This window comes from Phocoena phocoena, chromosome 4 (assembly GCF_963924675.1).
Source record: "Phocoena phocoena chromosome 4, mPhoPho1.1, whole genome shotgun sequence".
NCBI classification, from domain to species: domain Eukaryota; kingdom Metazoa; phylum Chordata; class Mammalia; order Artiodactyla; family Phocoenidae; genus Phocoena; species Phocoena phocoena.
Genome location: NC_089222.1, coordinates 77,261,006 through 77,280,967, shown reverse-complemented (window position 1 = coordinate 77,280,967; position 19,962 = coordinate 77,261,006). Strand labels below are relative to the sequence as shown.

Sequence of the window (19,962 nt, the reverse complement as noted above, 5' to 3'; positions counted from 1 at the left end):
GGCCAGCCCTGTGTCCAGTCCCAAAGGTCCAACCAGCTGGGGGAATATTCTGGACATCATCACAATCTCTTGCCCTGGGCATGGGCCCTGCCCCACCTAAACACTCACTTGGGGGCGAGGGATTTGACTCAATGTCCTGGTTGTCACTCGACCTCGGCCAGGTCCCTCAAGGGTCTCATCTGATTTCTCTCAGGCCCTTCTCTAGGCCTCACCTGCTCTGAGCGTTCTCCACCCTGAGGCCTCTGGGGTCCAAGGGTGCTTTTGTTGTCCTCTGTGCTGGGTGTGCATGTCATAATGAAGTTACAGAAGGAAGCACATCTGGGAAAAGCAGATGTTTGCCCGTTCTCTCCCCTAGTGGTTCCAACCCTTTCAAAACCGTCCTCAGTTTATTTACTGGCCTCTCTAGAATGGTCCTTGGAGAGGATGCTGGTCACATCCCTGAAGCCTCCCTCAGCTACAGCCACCCCCAAATTCAGGGGGACCTGGCTGAGCCCATCCCCCATTCACACTCACCCAGGGCACTCCTGGCTCCAGCTCCCAGGCTGGTCCCAGTCAATTCTAGAGGCTGCCTCACTCCTGGACAGTCTGTGCTGGACCTTGGTGGCCAGCAGCCAGCATAAGGATGGGGGGAAAACCCATGGCTCAGGACCTAGTCCTTCCTCCAGTCAGCCTTCTTTGCGGATGTAATGCAATTTTCTCCTACCCTGTTTACTACTGTCCAAACACAAAGGCCTTCAAGAGAAACACTAGGCTCTCCTGTAACGTGTGGGAATTTGAAAGCTTATACGTAGCCAGGACAGACCTCAGGTCGTTTACGGAGGGCGTTTTTCTTGGCAGTCCCTGTGCTAAGTGCTTTGCATACATCATCACATAGAATGGTCAACACAACCTTCAGGGGCAGCAATTCTTACTATATCCCATTTTGGGGAGTACACTTGGGCTCAGAAAGGACAAGGAGCCTGCCAAGGAGAAACAGCTGGGACATGGCGGAGCTGGGATGTGAACCGTGTAGGCACAGAGAACACAGCCATGAGCATGAGGAGTCCCTGCCTGGGGAAGCTGACGTTCTAGTGGCGGAGGGGAAGCGGGCAAGCAATGAACAAGGGGCTTAAATGTGCACTTTGTCAAGTGGCCCCCGAGAAGGGGCAGTGCGTGGAGGGCGTCATATTGGGCCTACAGGAGCACCAGGAGCTCTGCTGGGGGTCAGGGTGGCCAGGACGCCAGCGGCCCAGAGAGAGATGAAGTTCTCAGAGACTTGGGATCTCTGGGCAACGGAGCTGGTTGGGGTGGGGGCTCCCGGGTTCCAGAGGGAGGAGGAGCTCAGAGGTTGAATGTCTGGGCGCTTAACACCTAGATAAACGCAGAGCCCCGGGCATTTGAGGAGAGGAGGCTGACATGGGATATTTAAAGCCCTAGAAAAGGTAAGGAGGAGGGCCCTCAGGATCCACCTCAGGTCCCCTGGGAAAAAGATGGTATCTGGTTCCGGGAGGCTGGGGAGCTGGTCTCCTAGTTAGGGAGCACGAGGCTGTGGGTTTGGCACCGCTGGTAACCAAGGCAAGGAGAAACTAATAGGGAAAGGCCCTGACCCTCAACCCCCCAGCACCCCCGGGACTTCTCCAGCCTCCCCAGACAACGGCAGCAGCCTCTGCACTCGGCACCAGCTCTCCCTCTTCCAAGAGCCTGCTCCCTCCAGATCCACACACTAGAGCCACCTTTCCAAATACAGATGGGGCCATGAGAACCTTCTGGAGATCCCCACTGCCTCCAAAAAATGCAACCCCCTTGGCCCAGAAGTCTATACTCTTCCCAACCTAGTCTACATACTACAAGCCTCACCTTTGCCACATACCTCTTCCCATTCCCTCCCTGGTATAGGCTGCATGCTATCTCTGCTGCTAAAACCACAGGTGTCATGCTGCGCCCGGAGAGTGTTAGTGCCCGTCTGTCCACTGCACTTGGGAGGTCAGAGCCCAGACTTGGAGCCAGGCTGCCCGGTTCATTGTGTGAGCTTGGGCCAGTTACCTAACCTGCCAGTCTCAGCGTCCTCATCTGCAAAATGGGGGTGACAACAACGGTGTTCACCTCCTAGGGCTGTTGTGGGGATTAACTGAGTTAACAGAGCAAAATACAGCTCTTAGAACAGAGTCAGGCGTATGGGAGGCACAACGCACAGGCCTGCTCTTGAAGGCAGGGTCTGCAGCTCTTTCCTCTTCGTTTCCCAGTGCCTAGCACATGGTAGATATTGTTAAATAATTCAGTCCAGCAAACATCTAACACCACTACCTAGGCAAAGAGAGAACTGACATGACAAAAATAAAGCCAATTTAGGGATCATGACGGATTTTGTTTGGGGACATGCCGAGTTCGAGGAGCTGGAGGGACTCTGACCGGGAGGATCAATGGACAAGGACCATGAGGGCCATGCACTGTCTGGCCGTGTGACTCTCAGTCCCCCCAGGGTTGTATCATTTTCGTCCCCATTCTGCTCCCCATCCAGGCCTCTGGAGTGAAGTCCTTTCTCATTTGGGCCCAGTGCCCCCGTTAATGTACACACTGGAAGGACCTTCAGAGAATGTCTGATCTGCGTTGTCCAGATGAGGAAACTGAGGCAGGCGCGGATGTCTCCCGGTCAAAACTTCTGCGCCTGCAATGCCACAGCCGGCGTCCCTGCCATCATCTGAGAATCCCTTTGTCTGCCTCCTTTCTCTGGCAGTTGACATGTGCTCTCTCCCGGACCACTTCCCAGCTCCCGCCCCCCAGATTAGAATCTCTCCCTCAGTTCTTCCAAAAGCCTCCTCCAGCTCTGCCCCCTGAGATCCACCAGGCACAGGCTCAGCAGAAAGGGACCTCCTACCCTCAGTCTAACCATCTCATTCTGCCTTCCCCAGCTACCTCCTGGGGAAGTCAACACAGAAACCTCTGTCTCTGTGGGTGGCCAGGCACCGCCCCCCATCACTTCAGCCTCAATCCTTTCTCCACCTGGGGAGGCACTGTAGGGTGGAACTGTGTCCCTGGGGCACCTACCTCAAATTTTAGGGGGCCTACTTAAGAGGTAGATTCCTGGGGTCCACCTTAATCTTACTGGATCAGACTCTCTTGACAAGGGGCCCAGGAATTGATTTTTAAATAAACTTCATGGGGAGTCCTTGCACACACTACTTTGGGAGCTGCTGGTGTACCGGCGAGCTCTGGAGCCCGCTGTACCGCTCTCTAAAGGTACAACCTTACAGGAGCCACTTACCTTCTCTGGGCCTCAATTTTCTCATCTATAAATTATCCTCTTCGAAAAAAAAAGCAACACCTACCTAAAGGGAGATTACGAGGATCAAATAAGTTACCAAGTGCTCAGCGCTTCCTGGCACACAGTAAGTGCATGATAAATGGTAGGAATTAGCAACACTGTCCTATCTTTAAGCTGGGTATCTCAGAAAGGCAAAAGATTTCCATCAGACTGAACATTCCCCCAGGGGAAGGACAAAGCCCCCTCTTTCCTCCCCATGCCCAAGGCCCCAGGGCTTCATCAGGATGGCAGCAAAGACTGGTGAATGGAAAAGAAAGAGCTGCTGTTCCCAGTGGACAGCCCACCCTACTATCAGGACACCTCCAAGTCCAGAGGGGTCCCTGGAGAAAAGGAAGAAGGAGGAGTGCCCCCCTCCCCAGGGAGTGCCTGAGCTCAGCCCCTCCCCAGCCCTGGATGGAGGCATATCCCAAAGCCCTCCTCTCCTCAGAGCAGGAGCCCAGGCACCTGGCCCTGCCCACTTCCACCTGCCAGTAAGGTAGGTTCCCCAGGCTTTTCACTCTGGGGGCCTGGAGAGGTCAGAGTTCACGCAAACACGAAGGGAGGCACTTCTGAGACCACCTGATACCCATTGCCTGGAAGGGCGGTGCTGCACAAGGGGGTGGGAACAGGTGGGAGAAGTCAGGGTGGCATATGGCACCTGCGTGTGGCTGGCCCGGTGGCTTCTTGGCTCCCTGGAGATCCAAGGCTCTGAGCCTCTGTGCCCTACTCTACACCTGCACTCAACTGCAACAGGTCCTCTGAGCTCACCTGCCCACAGCCACTGCCCTACTCCCTCCAGGCCTCGAGTTGTCCCTCTTAGATGAATTACAACTGGAGGTGTGAAGACCCAGCAGAAAATGCCCTGCACATCACTCCAGGGCCAGCCTTGGCTCTTCTCCCCACCTCTCAACTGAGTTTGCAGGGATGCCGCCTCTGTCACCTCTCCCAGTGCCTCCCCCCGCCTTCCACCCCCTCGCAGTACAGAGGCTCCAGCGTCTGCCCTGAGACCCTCTTCCTGCTCCACAGTGGAACCAGAGATGACCCTAGGGGAGGTGGGATGGAACAGTCCTATATTTTTGATCCCTTAAGAGAAACCCAGTCTGCTCTTTAAATACAGGCTTTGGGTGGTTTTCCTTTTACTCCCTGCAGACTATACAGAGTAAAATTAAAGAACAAAAAAACTACTGGAGAACACAGGCTGGAACCAGTCTTACAGACCTGGATGTGGCAGGGTAAGGCCTCACCTGGATGCCATCGCCCCCTCCAAGGAGAAGCAAACAGCAGCGCCAGGGGCCACTCCCTGTCACCCAGGATCAGAGCAGAGGATGACACCACTTAGATCCAGCAGGACTTCCCTATAGATCTGTTTGCCAGTGAAATCACCCCAGAGGCCCCCGAGGGAGAGGATTTAAACCAGCCCCAGAGACATCAGGTGGGAAAGAAGCAGGGGCAGCAAACACCCCACATGGGGAAGATGTCAGATGGTGACTAACTGGCTTTTCTAGGCCATTGTCATCAATGCCAGAGAAATATTCCACTTTAAAAATAAATGTAAAGCAAAATCCAAAATTAACTCTCCCCAGATAACCCTTTTCCAAAAAAGACCACGTCGTAATCCACATGTGGCCTTTCATAGAGGATTTAACCCAAGGATGTCTCTCGGTGCTGGATAGGGATGATTCCCAGGCCTCAGCCCACACACCTGGTGATTTTCAATCCTTCCAAGTCCTCAGATGGACCCTGATTTCATGTGCATCTCTCAGTACCCCCAGAGCACAAGGGCTACAGCAGAATCCTGTACCTTTCTAGCCAAAGGTGCTAGGAAAGAAGTAGCTTCAAAGTGCACAGGAAGGAAATCCTTTCAGGGTGCAAGCTCCATCCCTTCATCACCCTACACATCACCTTTCTTCACTCTTTTAGTCTTTGCCACACATGCTGATAACAATACGTGCAAATGGGGAGTCACTAACTATATAATTCCTTACATGTCTCATGAGCTTAAGAGTCGAAGAAAAAGTAATGGCGGTATTAGTGCTGGACTCACATTGCTATTTACCTGCTGTGAGCAAATTCATTCATTCCTTTAACAAATATTTATTGAGCATCTACTACAGACATTTTCTAGTTTACATTCTAGTTGGAGGGAGACTCACAAAGACTAATGTACAATTTCTCCTATTCAAAAGGGAAATACCACATAAAAAAGAGAGAAGGGAAGAGCTCACACTGATCACTAGGCATTTGTTTGTAGCTAAGAGGCCGTCAGGAACGTTGAGTGAGATTTGCTGCTCTGCTAAGATGGCTCCACTGAACACATGGTATAGCACTCATTTTCTAAAATATCCTTGCAGTTATTATAGCACTGCACTAATCCATTTATCGAGCCATGTTTGGGACTAATTGCTGGTGATAAGAGGAACATAAACATACTGAGCCACAGCCTTGCCTGACAAGATTTTTTACACCAACCAAGTTTTCTTCCCCTATTACATGCCTGTAATAATTTTTAGTGGCCATCGCTCTTTACTGAATCACCACAATAAACCCCTCTCGATATAGGCAACTTCCCTTTCAATACAGCCATAAATCAGACTCGGCGTCACCCTTGTGAGCCCTCTGCTGATGAAGGGTGGCTCAGGACAGTAGCTCTCGTCCCTGGGCACGTCAGAATCGGCAGGAGCATTCCAAAATGCTGGTGCCCAGGCCCACCCCAGATGAGCCTGGATACCGGGGTTATGTACAAACTCCTAGATGTGCCTTCACCTCCCACGCCTTAAGCTCCGTAGGGTGACTGGAGGTTAACCCACCCCAAAAGCTGAAGTCTCAGCCTTGGGCGTCTGAGGTGAGAAAGGGAGCTGACACATGCACGGTGATACAGGCCATCAACCGTAAGGAAGTTTATGGCACGGTGAGAACTGCCGTCCCGTGGGATCACTTTGAAAAGAATGAAGAATACTGTTTGGAATTTGTGAAGTCATCCAGGCTTATATTTACTGTCCTTACAGTTGAACTTGCCTCCTGGCAAGTCTCTGAGGTCTTTCCCACATCTTACAGCTGGAAAGAGGGAAGCGGGAGGACTCAGGAGGAGGAAAAAGATACCAGACGAAAGCTGAGAAGAAGAAAGGCGACCGAGGATGGGAGAAAGAGGCAAATGGGGGCAACAGGGACCCTTCCTGACATCACCCAACAGACCAGTAGGGAACCCAAGGGAGGGAGGGCAAAGGTGGAAAGCAGTATTTTCTAAGACCACACCCCCAGGCCCAGAGCCCCTTGCCAGTGGAGGACAAGCTTGCCTTGGTCCAGGGAGGGGGCACCATGAGGGACCCCTGGCTGCCAAGAGTCAGCATTCCCTGTAGAACCTGAGAATGGGAACTGTCCACCTTCTTCCCACAGCGCTGGGCAGTAGCGGTCGGAAAGTCAGTAACATTCAGTAAATATCTGAGTATTCAAACAGACAAGGCCCCTGTCCTCAGACAGCTGACTGTCAAGCTGAATGACAGAGAGATAAACCTACAGAGATAAAATTATAAATCAGTATGAGTGCCACAGAGAAAAAGAAGAGGGTGTTTCAGAGTGACTCAGATGTTAGATGCAGAGTGTCAGATGTTGCAAAGGCAGGGCGCCTCTCCCTCGGCAGGGAGGGGTACAAGCCTACCCTGCTCACCTGGGATTCAGTGATGATCCCTCTCCCTCGGCAGCCTCCTTGGCTGAGATGTCAGAGCCAAGGCACTTCCGAGCTGGTGTTACCCGCTGGGAGCCTGTCAGGATGGCTGGGTCCCTCCCAGATGGCGCGGTGAAATGCTTACAGGAAAAGGGACTTGGCCAGAGGAAGACTGGGGGCTTGGGCATGTTAAGTGAACAAATAAACAGCCTTCCCATCCCCAAAAGAGAATGCGAAAATAAAACCTTGAAAATCCACTTAGCAAAAGAATTGCACTTGGGTAGGAGTTACATTTTCCTTTAGTTTTCTTGAGAAGAGTGACAAGGACAGAAGTGGATTTGAAGCAGGATGTTTGGGGTACTTTTTAGGATGTTGATGGTTGTGGGGAGCTGGGCTCTAAAGACATCCTAGAGGGACTTCCCTGGCGGTCCAGTGGTTAAGGCTCTACGCTTCCACTGCAGGGGGCGTGGGCTGGATCCCTGATCGGGGAACTAGACTCCTGCGTGCATCACGGCATGGCCAAATAAATAAATAAACGAAACAAAGACCTCCTAGAGTAAGCGTTAAACTGCACCATCTACTAGATGCAACTCTACAGAAAGACCCCAGGTCTGACCTCCGAGAAGTGATCCTGATGTGTGTCCCCAGCCACCTCCTTCCCACCCCTGTTCCATGTACACCACCAGAAGCCTGGACACGAGGCAGCCTCACACCCAGACCTGAGCTATCCCAGCGTTGAGTCTGACCCATCTCCTGGGTCTCGGTCCCTCCTCACGCATCCAGAAGACCGCGCGGGGGCTCTTCACAGGTAAACATCTGATCCCAGGTGTCCCCTGAACACTTCAGCGTTGCCCCCGCTCGCAGCATGACTGCAGGCTCAGGAAATGACAAATCATTTAACGCCCATCTGAGCCAGACACCACGTGGGAAGGAAGGCATCACAAATAAGAAACCACACATTCCACAACCACCCAAGACAACTGCTTGATAGCAGCTGTGCCTTCTAATTTAGGCACCATGGGATGGACTCAGGGCTGGGTCCAAATGTGAAAAGAGCACTGGATTTGAAGTCAGAGATCTGGATTTGTATAGCAGCTCCTAAGCTAACTGGCTGTGTGACCTGAGTGAGGTCACTCAACCTCTCTGAACCCCTACTTCCTCCTCTCCAACACAATACCAGCAGCACAGGTCTGTAACTATGAGTACTCTTGCGTGCATTACCTTATCGGCACCCAACAACAGATCCTGTCCGTCAGGGAACTGACTGAGCGAGAGTAAGGCCACTCAGCCAGGACCGTATAACCAGGGACTTCTCCAGGGCCCCTGGGCCCAAAAGCCAATGCCTGCACCTTCTTAACTCATCACCTCCTCAGAGCCGTCATGAGAAGCAAGTAAGATCACACGTGGTAAAGTCCTGTGTCCTCTATAAAATGTTAATCAGGTGTCCAAGTATTTGAGTCTTTGGCTGATATTTGAGCCACTGTCTAGGTGAAAGGAAGTCATACATTTTTAAGAAGCAGAAATTAAATATATACATATATATATATATATATATATATATAAACAAAAAATACATATATAGTTTTTAAATTTTCACACCGTTCCACTAGTCCAGAAACCACTCTACTGGTGACAAAATATGTTATCAGATAGCAATGAGGGGCCAGGCAGGACTAGGGTTCTGATTCTGCCACAGAGTTCTGCACTTGATGCATTTTGCCCTAGCAAAGCGGCCACTCCCCTCCCTAGTGTTCAAGTCAAACCCAGATTAGAATTCCAGCTTCTCCACTCTCAATCTGGATTGTCCCTGGAAAAAGATGCTGAGACAAGGGTTTGAAAGAAGTGGTTTACCTGGGAGGTGACCCCAGAAAACATTAGACAGGGAATGGAGAAATGAGACAAAGAAGGGAAGAAAGAGAAAAAAAAAGAAAGAGAGGAAGGAAGAGAGGGAGGGAGGGAAAGAGGGAGGGAGGGAGGAAGGGGAAGAAAAGAAAAGAAAAAGAAATGTTGTCACGCCTATACCACTGTGGGCAACCGAGCTGAATCCTTCTGCAGGACTAGAAGCCAACAGAGAAGGCTTGTCTCAAAGTTATACTCCCCCCACACCAGGGTCAAGGGAGCTGGGGTATTTATCCACCAGCTCCCAACAGTCATTGGTTGAGGACTGCTCTAGGGATGGGCGCTCCCTCCCCAGCACTTCTGACCTGTCCCACAAACAGGCAGCTGGCACTCTGGCTGGCAAGAGAAGAAAGGTACATGCCCAGGGAATGTGGGCAGGCGCTGAACCATCTGCCATGTTCACTCACTGAGTGACCTTGGGGAAGTTACTTACCTCCTCTTATCCCATTTTCTGCAGCCCTGAAATAGGGATAAAAATATCTTTCTCGAAGGGTTAATATTAAGATTAAGTGAGGTCACATATGTAATGGATTAGCCCAGTGCCAGGCTTACAACAAAAACTCAATATATACTCATTGTTCATAATCAATATTCTTTAAGGTCTTCCTCCTTTTGGAGGGTGGGAGTGCAAAGGATACAAAGAAAATGTGGGGAAGAAGGATGCTCTGAAATGGCCCATCACGACTTCCCCATGGGCCAGGCCCTCAGTGCATGGCGCCCAGCCCCACCAGAAGTCATATACAGAGCCCAACAGGCTCCTTTGTCTAATGACAGCAGAAAACCCCTAAAGGAAACTGAAACTAGATAAGGAGGCATCTCGCTGGTCCCTCCCAGCCCCATCGTCTTACTTTATGAAGGATTTCAGATGCAGACGCAGAATGAGACTTTAAAGCAGGTAGCCAGCCAATGCAAGCTGAGTAATCTCCTTCTTGAGGGAGGAAAGCCCCCGAACAAACAAATGCCCCCCGCTAGATGACTTTGCCTAGCCTACCCCAGAGGCAGGGGGCTGGACCCTGAGAAATTTCATCGATTCTCCCAGCCCCTGAAGCAGTGTGTCCCAAAAGGAGTTCCAACAAACACTAATGCCTCTGTTATGTTCCTTCAAAAACTGGTTCTGGGGTCAAATATGTTTGATAAAGGCTTCATGCAATAGCCTCCTCTTGGCAAATTCTACTGCATGCTAACATATTAAAAGCTTTAAAGTTCTACGATAAAGAATTCAGTTTAACCCAGTATTTCTTAAATTTATTTGACACGGGACTGAACGTGTGTATGTGAAACATCTATTAACATCCCTCCAAAGGACAGTCACTGGGAGCATCTGGGCGCTGGGACCCAGGCTGAGTCATTTTTGGACCCTCAGGGTCTAGCACAGTGCCTGTAACACTGCAGGCATCTAATAAACGGTTGTTGTCTGAAGGAATGGGGAAAAGGCTGAAAGAAGGACTTAATAATGGTTTTCAAATCTGTGAAGGGATATAGTACCGGCAGTGCCAGGCAACAGCTTTCTGTTTCCAAGAAGGCACACGTTTTAAATTGCAGCAGGAGGGATTTTGGAAGCCCCGCTCAGAGTGTAGGATAACAATCCACCAAAATAGGCTTCCAAGCCGAGCTGTATCGCTTCCTTCTGTGGAGGTGTTGGTCTAGCACTTCGGTACAGCTGAGAGTCTGCATGCAGCTGCCCACCCACCCCACCACCCGTTCATTCATTCATTCAAACTCTCACCGAGCACCTACTATGTGTCGCGCACCAAGGTCCCTCAGGACCCCTTCCAAGAGCCAAGTGGGACTGTGGTGATCTGTGTGATAGCCTCTAGGGAGCCCCTAACGGGAAGGGAGAGGAGACCACCCAAGTGTGAGGTCAGGATGCCTCAAGCCCAGAAGCAACAGCTCATAACGCTCTCAGAGCAAGAAGTATGTGTGGGAGTCAGGGTGTGGGGTGGGGTGGGGGGGTGTCCAGGCTGACACATGAGGCTGGGCTAGAGAATAAAGCTATTACTGTCTCCCCGGTGTTTGTTTGTTTACCCCCCTTTTCTGTGACTATATCCCATTGTTCCCAGAGAGCATCCCTGCCCCCACTTCCAAGCTTTTCCCCTCCCCATACCCACAGCTCCAATCTCCTCTTCCCTTCCTTACAGCCTACTCCTCCTCCTTCAAACCATCTCCTAATTCCCGACCTCTTGCCTACCCCTTGATCTCCCCACTTGCCACGTTCTGTACCATCCATTGTGGACCTGGGGTAGCCTCAGTGTTTTTCATATTCACTTACCACATGAATGAATAAACCAGGAGTCAAACTAAGGTCCATCTTTCTGCTGACCCCTACCACCACCAGTGTTGAGCCACAGACTGCTCTGCCTCAAACAAGAGTTGGGGGATGGGAACAGCTGGGAGGCAGGATGAGAGGAGAATATGTGTCCAGGTCTGGGCCAACCTTCCCACCCTATGTCACCATTACCAACCGCCTTCCAGCTCTGCATCCTACATCAGTCCACTTGCCAGCCCCACCTGGACATCTCCTAATGGGCCTGCAGGTCTGCAGTGACTTTCTTTTAAACAGAGGCTGAGCTGGGCATGACGATAGGGCACCCCAACAGATTGCAGCAGGCATTCATGCTGTGGTAAGACCACAGAATCCGAGGGTTGGGTGTGACCTGAGCGGCTATCTTAGCCAATGATCCCAAACCTAAGAGTTGATCAACAATATCAGCTGGAGAGCCTGGAAAACTAAATCCACGCTGTTGAAAAAATAGACCCCTTCCTGGGACCCGCCCCAGACCTTTGGAAGCAGAGCCTTCCACCTCCTCAGTAACAAGCTTGGCAGTCAGCCGTCCAGTCTCCCCTTGAACACCACCACTGACACAGCTGGCTACCTCAGGAGGCATCTGGTTTGATGGCTGCAACCCCAAAGGCTAGAAAGGTATCTTCTACCTGGAGCTGAAATCTGTCTACTGTTTCCACCCATTTGCCCCAACTCTGCCCTTGGGAGTAACCGAAAATAAATTTAGTCCCTCTTCTAACATGTGACAACAGGGATCCCAGCAATAAATAACACTTTGCCCATGTCTCTGCCTTCTTACCTTTGTACAGTCTGCTGTCTTCCCAGCTAAACATCTCCCACCCTTTCAAGCGTTCTCTCAGAAGTCAAGGTTTCCAGTCCCCTTACCAATCTGGTACCCTCCTCTAAATTCTAGAATCAAACATAGTATTTCAGATCTGGCCTCAATCTTCCTATGAACCGGATATGCCCATAGCCTAACCAAGACCCCACTGGTCTTTTCTAACAGCCAGACCAAAATGCAGGTCCACATGAAGCTCATGGTCCATTAACTAGAAACTCCTAGATTTTGTTCACAGTGCTATAAAGAGAGTTCTCCCCTGCCCCACGTTTGGACATTGCCTGGAGAAAATGGGCCGGGTGGGGGGAGCGTGGGCGAAAGTAGGGCTTTCCGATCATCTTCATGGAGTTTCGTGTTTGGGAGAGAAAATCAACACTAGGACTTGCCTAGTGCTGCAGTGATTAAGAATCCACCTGCCAATGCAGGGGACACGGGTTTGAGCCCTGGTCCAGGAAGATCCCACAGGCCGCAGAGCAACTAAGCCCAAGAACCACAACTACTGAGCCTGTGCTCTAGAGCCCGCGAGGCACAACTACTGAAGCCCGCATGCCTAGTGCCCGTGCTCCGCAACAAGAGAAGCCACCGCAACGAGAAGCCCGTGCACCGCAACGAAGAGTAGCTCCCGCTCACCGCAACTAGAGAAAGCCCGCACGCAGCAACGAAGACCCAACGCAGCCAAAAATAAATAAATAAATTTATTTTTTTTAAAAACCAAAAAACCAACACTGACCCTGCCCTCCACTAGCGAGCTCCCCCCACCTCTCACAGGCAGGGATGAAAGAAGGGTACGATACACTAAAGTGTGACTTATGTACCTGCACCCGAAGGATTTATGGGCACCAGCACATTGGAGCTCCTGGGGCAAACTGTTTCCATTCCCAACACAGGCGATGCTCCTGGCAAGTAAACGACCACAAACTGGACCCACCACAAGATAAATAAAGTTAACGGAGGTGCCAAGCGGACAGCCGTGGACAGGAAGTCACCCAGCAAGAGACTGGTACGGTCACAGAGAGGCTCCCACCTCGGTCCCCTCTCCCAACACTCACCCCACCCCTGGCTGGAACCGAGGAGGGCGCTCCATCTGCACCTCTCGGGAGAACACGAGGCCAGGCCCAGCAGGGGCCACAGCTCTGCTTCTGCTGCCAGCTGCACCCTCTGACAGAGTGACCCGTGGCCAGGGCCTGTCTGCACAGGAGAGCTTCCGTCCAGGCCTTTTACACTGATATTTAACACTCTTCTGTGAGGCTGGGCAGGTTTCCGAGCTGGGGTTTAATACATCGTCTGTGTCCTCCTTATAGACACACATGAGCACACTGTTCCGTGTTGCACAGCACACAGACCTCATGCTCTTGCTCCAGATCAAAACAGTCAACATTGCCACAAGTACAGCAGCTTATCGTTCTGCTCCTCGGCTGGGTCTCTGCCACTCCTGAAGTCCCCCCCCACAGGCCGCGAGGCACCCCTGAGATCCACAAGATGACCCTCCATCTAGACGCTCTGCTCGACCCCCACCCCAGAGGCTTCTGCTCCCCTCCAAGCACCCCCTTCCCGCTGCATAGAGAAGAAGGCAACATAATAATTGAAAATAATTAGCAAATATAATCGGCAAATACAATTAGCGTCGAGGCAAGACAAGCAGACCCTCCCCGGCTACAAACTCAGAGCCCGCCTCCCACCCCAGCCTGCCGTTGCTGCTGGGGTTCACCATGGCCAGATTTCTCTCTTCCAGAAATGGGGGTGATGGGGGAAGTAACTGGCGGCAGACTATTCCCGGAGTTGTGAAAGTGTGTGTCCTCTTCCATACCACCACCCCGTCCTCCCACCCCTCCGTGGGCAGGGAGGCAGTGGCTGGAGCAGTGCACACAGTAACCCACTGCACAGGCCTCTGGACCAAGTTCCAGAGCGAGGGGCCAGCTCTCCACGGGGCTCACCGGATGGCTGAGTGGGTGGGCAGCTTGTGTTTTTGAAAGGGAAGGGCGGGACTCCATGGAGCCATGGGACTCCATGGAGTGGGCTGACCACTCGAGTCTAGCCCCCAGCCTCTTTATGATAAGGGGCGGGGGGGGGGGGGCGTGTGCATCCAGGGTATTTCCCTGAGGAGCCAGAGGTCAAGGTCGGAAAGTCAATCAAGGCCCAGAATCAGAAATGCAAACAGCCATAGGAAGCCAGCCACCAACCGAGAATAAACAGGACAGAGCTGTGATGATCTCCTTTCAAAGTCAACACAAAGGCTTCCCTGGGCCCCCCTCCACCACCCAGGCCAGCCCACACGACAGACAGATAGATACACACACACACACACACACACACATACGTCCATATGCACGTACACAGTGGGGCCAGCCCACGTGACAGACACACTCCCACACATGGACCCAGGCACCCACCCCTCAGCAGCCACAGCAGTCACTCCTTGGTCTGCTTCCCCACCCCCATCCAGCCCCAGACTCCTCAGTTTAGACACTCACACGTGCTCATGGTCACAGAACATCACCCACACAGCACCTGTGCCTTTCTGATCTCTGGAACAACCGGTGACCATTGTGTGTTCCAACAGGCACAAAGGCAGAAATGCAGGAAATCACTGATTTTCTCCAAAAGGGTTAGGGGGAAGAGAGGAAGGAGCTGATGATAGCTGGGTAAGGATGGGTCAGCCCACACCACAAAGGCAACCTCTGACAGCACTCCCAAGCTCACGGGGACCCACACAGGGTCGGAATCTTCTTTTCAGAAACCATGTCGGGTGAGTTTAATGTGGCTGCAGAATAATACCCCACATCTGAACAGGACTCTCTACTTTTCAAAGAGCTCCTGCATCCATTATCACCTCCTAGGGTAACACTGGACAAGCAGAGACGTTCATCTCCTTGGCCAAATGACTGCCCACCCCCATGGGGCCCAAAGATGTTTTCTCCAAAATAATCTCTAATAGTTAAGCATGTGCAATAGTTGTGTGAGTGTACTTGTTTGTGTGTGAGTGCATGCAGAGGCTTTATGTAGCAGAGTGGGATACAGTCAAACAAAAATGAGGTTGCCATGGCAACAGGCTCCAGCATCATTGCAGCCTATTAACACAAGTGAGGAATGTGTTTGGCAGATGCTTGAGTGTTATTTATGGTATGGGTGTAGCAGAGGGACTTCTAACAGGCAAAGAAGGAGAAAAAAACAACCCGTGACGCCCCTACTGTACCCCACCAAGGAGACGACAGTGAGGCGAGCAGAGAAGGCGAGGCTGAGAGGCTGCAAATGGGAAGTAAGAGATGGGGAAGCAGAAAAGCAGGCAGGCAGAGGAGAGGAGAGGTAGGCAGAGAACAACAGGGGACTGAGGGGGGAGGCAAGAGAAAGGAAGGGACAGAAAAAGAGCAGGGGGAGGGGGATGAATACCAGGGGAAGAGCTAGATCAGGAGATGTAGCAAAAGGAAGAAACATCATCCCCCAAAAGGGCTGCCCCACCTTGCCTCTCCGCTCTCTCAAGAGGCACCAGACGAGATACTACATGTTTCTCCTCCTAATTGGAGCAAAGGGAAGAGCCCCAAAGAGAAGAGGGGCCAGGGGAAAAAAATAATCCAGATCAGATACTGATGTTGACGATCTAGGCTGTAGGAGCAAGGGGGCCAGCCTCTCAGAAGAAGTGGAAAATGCCAACACAGTTTCCTGAGGGCCCAAATTCCCAAAGCCCCCGCATTAGAGACCGCGTACTGCTGCCCCATTTCCCTGGATGCGTATCTTCACCAAAGAAAAGAACAAGGCATCTAACGCAAGCCATCTTCTAACACCTGCTGCTCTGGGGTAACCTGAGGCAGAAGGTAATGCTCGACTGTCCCTCTAAAATTTCCCAGCATCCGATAGGGTTTGCTCAAGAAATACAAAGTTTATATCAGACATACTCATAAAGGCAAGTCAAATACAAACCAAAAAAGATAGTTTTCTCTGAAGTCAAATAGAAAGAATGCTTGCATTCTGTTATCGTAGACCATTCCTAACAAGCTCTGCTACACTCAGCAGAGTAGGTCATGAGAAGTTAAGTGCAAACCCACCCAAAAGCCTACAGACAAGGGAAGGTCTGAAGACCATAATGGGTAAAAGAAGTATGGGGTGGGAGGTGGTGGAGGTGGGGGGAGAAGGGAGAGGGACAGGCCTGAGGAACTAGATGGGGAAGTCAGTCAGCCAACTCCTGCTGCTGCGATGGCATCTTCATGCTAAGATGGAGACGGAGCTCCCTAGTCCAGCACTCCTGTCCTGGCATCTGACTCCAGTCTCCTAAAATCACACATCTAGGATTTCCTAGGGCTATACTCAGATCCTGAGTCCCAAGTCTGGTTCAGTAAATACTCTGAATGATCCTGGAAATCTCTGCTGCTCCGTGTGGACGTCATGCCTTTCTTTCTGTAGAAAAGCTATATCCACCCAAGCAACCTGCCTCCCATCCAAGCCAGGAACAACCCCCAAAGGTATAAATACTCATGTGAGAGCTTGGGTCCCAGGTCAAAACATTTGGATCCTTTATAAGCACTAACAATAGTGGTTAACTTTCTTTTAACCAGCTCTCAATAGGTTGTTCTCTTAAGTTCAAAGCTGATCTCTAAAGATTTTATTTCCTTCTGATCCCAGATCAGAAAAACTTTAAGTCAGCATCAACAAGCCCAACTACTTCACCCGCTGGAACACAATCAAATCGTTAAGCAGTTATTAAATCCCTACTAAGTACCCTACACTGTGCTGGACCAGGGAGAGAGGGTGGAGAAGGAAAAACACACACACCGCAGGATTCCTGCATCCAAGGAGCTTACATCGGATGGGGAATAAAACCAAGGGGCACTGGGGAATAAGTAAGTGCCCCGCTCTGTGGCTCTGACTCCATTGTTGGCCATGCAAAAGAGGGAGAGGCCAGTGTGGCTGGAATGCAAGGAGGGGCTCCTTGCAGAAGGTGAGGATTGGCACAGAGGGGCTGGAACTGGAAGGGGCATGCATAAGCCTCTCATTTACTAGGCAAGGAACCCGGGGCCCAGAGAGGTTGTAGGCTCCCTCGCTCCCAGTCACAGAGCACCTTGGAGGTGCAGCGAGAGCCCAGCGCCATGAAGCCCACAGTATTCCCTGTGGGAGAGTATGATACCCAGGAAGCCAGGGGGCACGGGAGAACCCCTCAAGAAAGACGCAGTACCCAACAAGACTGAAGTCTGAGAAAAGGCACTAGAAGTGGGGAGGAGGAAGGCAATGACAATGGAATAGAGTTAAGAAGTTCTGTTAGAGGATGCGGTTGCCTGGAGAGAGGTCGGGGGATGCACTAGGTTCCACAGTCAGGAGACTGGCCTGCAGCAAAGGCCCGCTTGACTCTCACAGCCAAGTAGGTTGCGCCGCAACCAAGCAGGCTCAGCAGGGGCCAATGGATGAGGCCCATGGAGCCACAGACAAGGGGACCGCTAAGGGGAGAAGGTGTGCATGTCAGAGGAGCTGGTCTCACCCAAGGTCGCCATGGCAAGCACACCTCTCTCCCACAAGTCTTCTGGGGAGTCACCAGTTAACCAGGGAGTTTTATTTCCTCCTAAGCCTACCGTTCAAGGCTCGCCTAACCCGTCCCAGGAGGGTTAAAAGCCCCCACCATAAGCAACAACCAGGAGCACCCACATGAAGGGGTCACAACTTCCAACACTAGCTTTCTGCTCAGGCCAGGAGGGGGACCGTCACCACACACAAAGGTTCCTTCCCACCTTTGCTGAAGGCAGCTTTTTGGCTTGGGGCACTTTCACAAATGAAACAAACTTGTCAGTCCTCCCTCAAGTTCAGAAATATCTCCAGCTCCCGAACCCCCAGTCCCAGACAACTGGCAGGATTATATCATTTCCCCTCCCGAAGACTGGGCAAGGGGCGCCCAGGGTCTCCCCTCCCCTACCCTTCATCCAGGACATTCGGTTAACAAACCATCAGTGGCCCTCAGGAGCGGGGAGGCTGCTACAGGGGCCAGCCACTTTTGTCAGGGGCCTTTTATATACAGAGACAGAAGCACAGGAAGAGAAGGGGACCGACCTCTCCATAGCATTTTCTCCTCCAAGTCTTCCTCATTAGCATCCCTACGATAATGGCTAAGATTTGGTGTGTCTTCTACCAGCGGGAACATTACATACAAGAGCACTTTTTGTAGAGGAAGGTGATGGGGCTCAGAGGGGGTTCGGGGGCTAGAAGACACCACACAGCTGACACAGCCATGTCTCTCTGGCTCTTTTCACCACTTTAAAAGGGTGAAAGTGGGTTGCCTTTCTTTGGAGTCAGGCCTAGGCCTGCGCACCCCACTATCCAGTCCCTATGCCCAGGTGGGCCCCTACCTGCTTGAGCAGGAACTGGTCCTGGGCGTTGGTGCGCAGGGCGATGGCCAGGTGGAGGGCAGACAGGAGCACCCCGCTGAGTACCGCGGCCCGCATGCGCACGGGCAGCAGCGTGTAGATGGTATAGATGAAGAACACAGTCCACCAGATGCCCTCGGAGGCGCTGCGCGGCTGAGGCAGCAGCAGGCCCACCACCTGGACAGCCAGCACCACGGCGATGAGCGCGTAGCAGGCCAGGCCCATGTGGTCCTGGTGGAAGGCGGCGCGGTTGCAGAGCACGGCCATGACGAGGATCACACCCACGGCAGCCGCCAGCACGGCCAGGTAGGGCAGCTGCAGCGGGGGCCGTGCCGCGTGGAAGGCCAACATGACGAGGCACACGAGCACCAGCACAGCCATGAGCATAGTGAGGCTGCTCTGGTTCAGACGGAAGAAGTAGCGCTGGTACAGCCGCTCCAGCTTGTCCGACGGGAACTTCTTCGAGCGGAATATCTGCAGCAGTGCCAGGCAGCAGGCGCCCAGCGACAGCACCGCGCCAGGCCCCGCGCCCGAGCCCGCCAAGCTGCCGCCATCTCCGGAACCCTCGTCTTCCTCGACGGCGCCGGCCTCCAGCTCGTCGGCCGCGCGGCCCTTGCCCCGCCGCTCCTCCAGACCCAGCTCCACAGAACGGGGGCGCACCTCCGTCCCGCCAGCTGCGGCCGCCGCCGCCGCCGCCGAGCCGCCGCCGCCGCCCGCAGGGGGCGCCCGGGTGCTGCCCCCGCCGGCCGCGCCCCGCCGCTGCCGCCGGCTGCCGCGACCGCAGTCGTCGCCGCCGCGCTCCTGCCAGGCCGACTTGGAACGGAAACTGAAGCCGAAGCCCCCAGCCAGGGGGTCATCGCCACTCAGAGGAGGACCGTCGTCGTCGTCGCTGCGCCAGCGTCTGGCCAGGCGCTGCTGCTGCTGCTGCTGCTGCTGCGGGGTCACGGTCCCCCCGGGTTTCTTGGTGGAGCCGCGGGCCGAACCCCCGGGGGCGTGGGGGTAGCCATTGGCGCGGGAGTCGGCCTCGCCCCACGCCGAGCGGTGTTCCGGGCCTCCCCGGGACGCCGGCGCCGCCGCTGTCTGCGCCGCGTAGCCCGGGGGGCTCACGCTTTTGGAGCTGGACATCCCCCCCTCGGCCTCGTCGTCTTCTTCCTCCTCCCCCGGGGGCCGGGCCGGGGTTCTCCAAGGGGAGGGCGGACGGCCGAGCAGGGGGACCAGGCTGGGGTCACACGTCGGGGGCGGCCCGGGGCCCTGGGCAGTAGCGGGGCATCTTGGCACCCCCGTCCTGAGCGGAGAAGGAGGGCAGCGGGAGAGCAAGCGGGAGGCAGGCACAGCCCCGAGGTGAGAAGTGGCTGAGAATCCGCGTCAGGAGTCCCAGGTCCGAGATGGAGTTGGCTCCGAGCTGGGGCAGCGGGGACAACTCGAGCTGCTGAGCTGCGCGCAGAGGGACGTCCGGACTCCTGGCTCGCGTCGAGCTCGACAAGGACCGGAGTTGCGGACGAGGCGGGACGGAGAGGTGTCCTTGCGGGCGGCGCCTCCCCGGAGCTGGCAATGCCCGGGCGCGGCGCTCGCAGATTCTGCCTAAGCGGAGCCCAGCGGCACACGCGGCGAGGCGGCAGCTAGGGCGGCTCGGTAGGGGTCCCGGCGTGGAGACCAAGCGGG

General features: G+C 53.4%; 1 protein-coding gene across 1 annotated transcript in view; it reads right to left on the bottom strand.

Annotated features, from left to right (window-relative positions):
- The window catches only part of ADCY5 (adenylate cyclase 5), a 154,878-nt gene extending 135,453 nt beyond the window's left edge, over positions 1 to 19,425 (bottom strand). Inside the window, exon 1 of the mRNA XM_065877029.1 lies at positions 18,283 to 19,425. Coding sequence (XP_065733101.1) covers positions 18,283 to 19,425 — 1,143 coding nt within the window. The remainder of the gene's footprint in view (positions 1 to 18,282) is intronic.
- Positions 19,426 to 19,962: the final 537 nt, after the last annotated feature.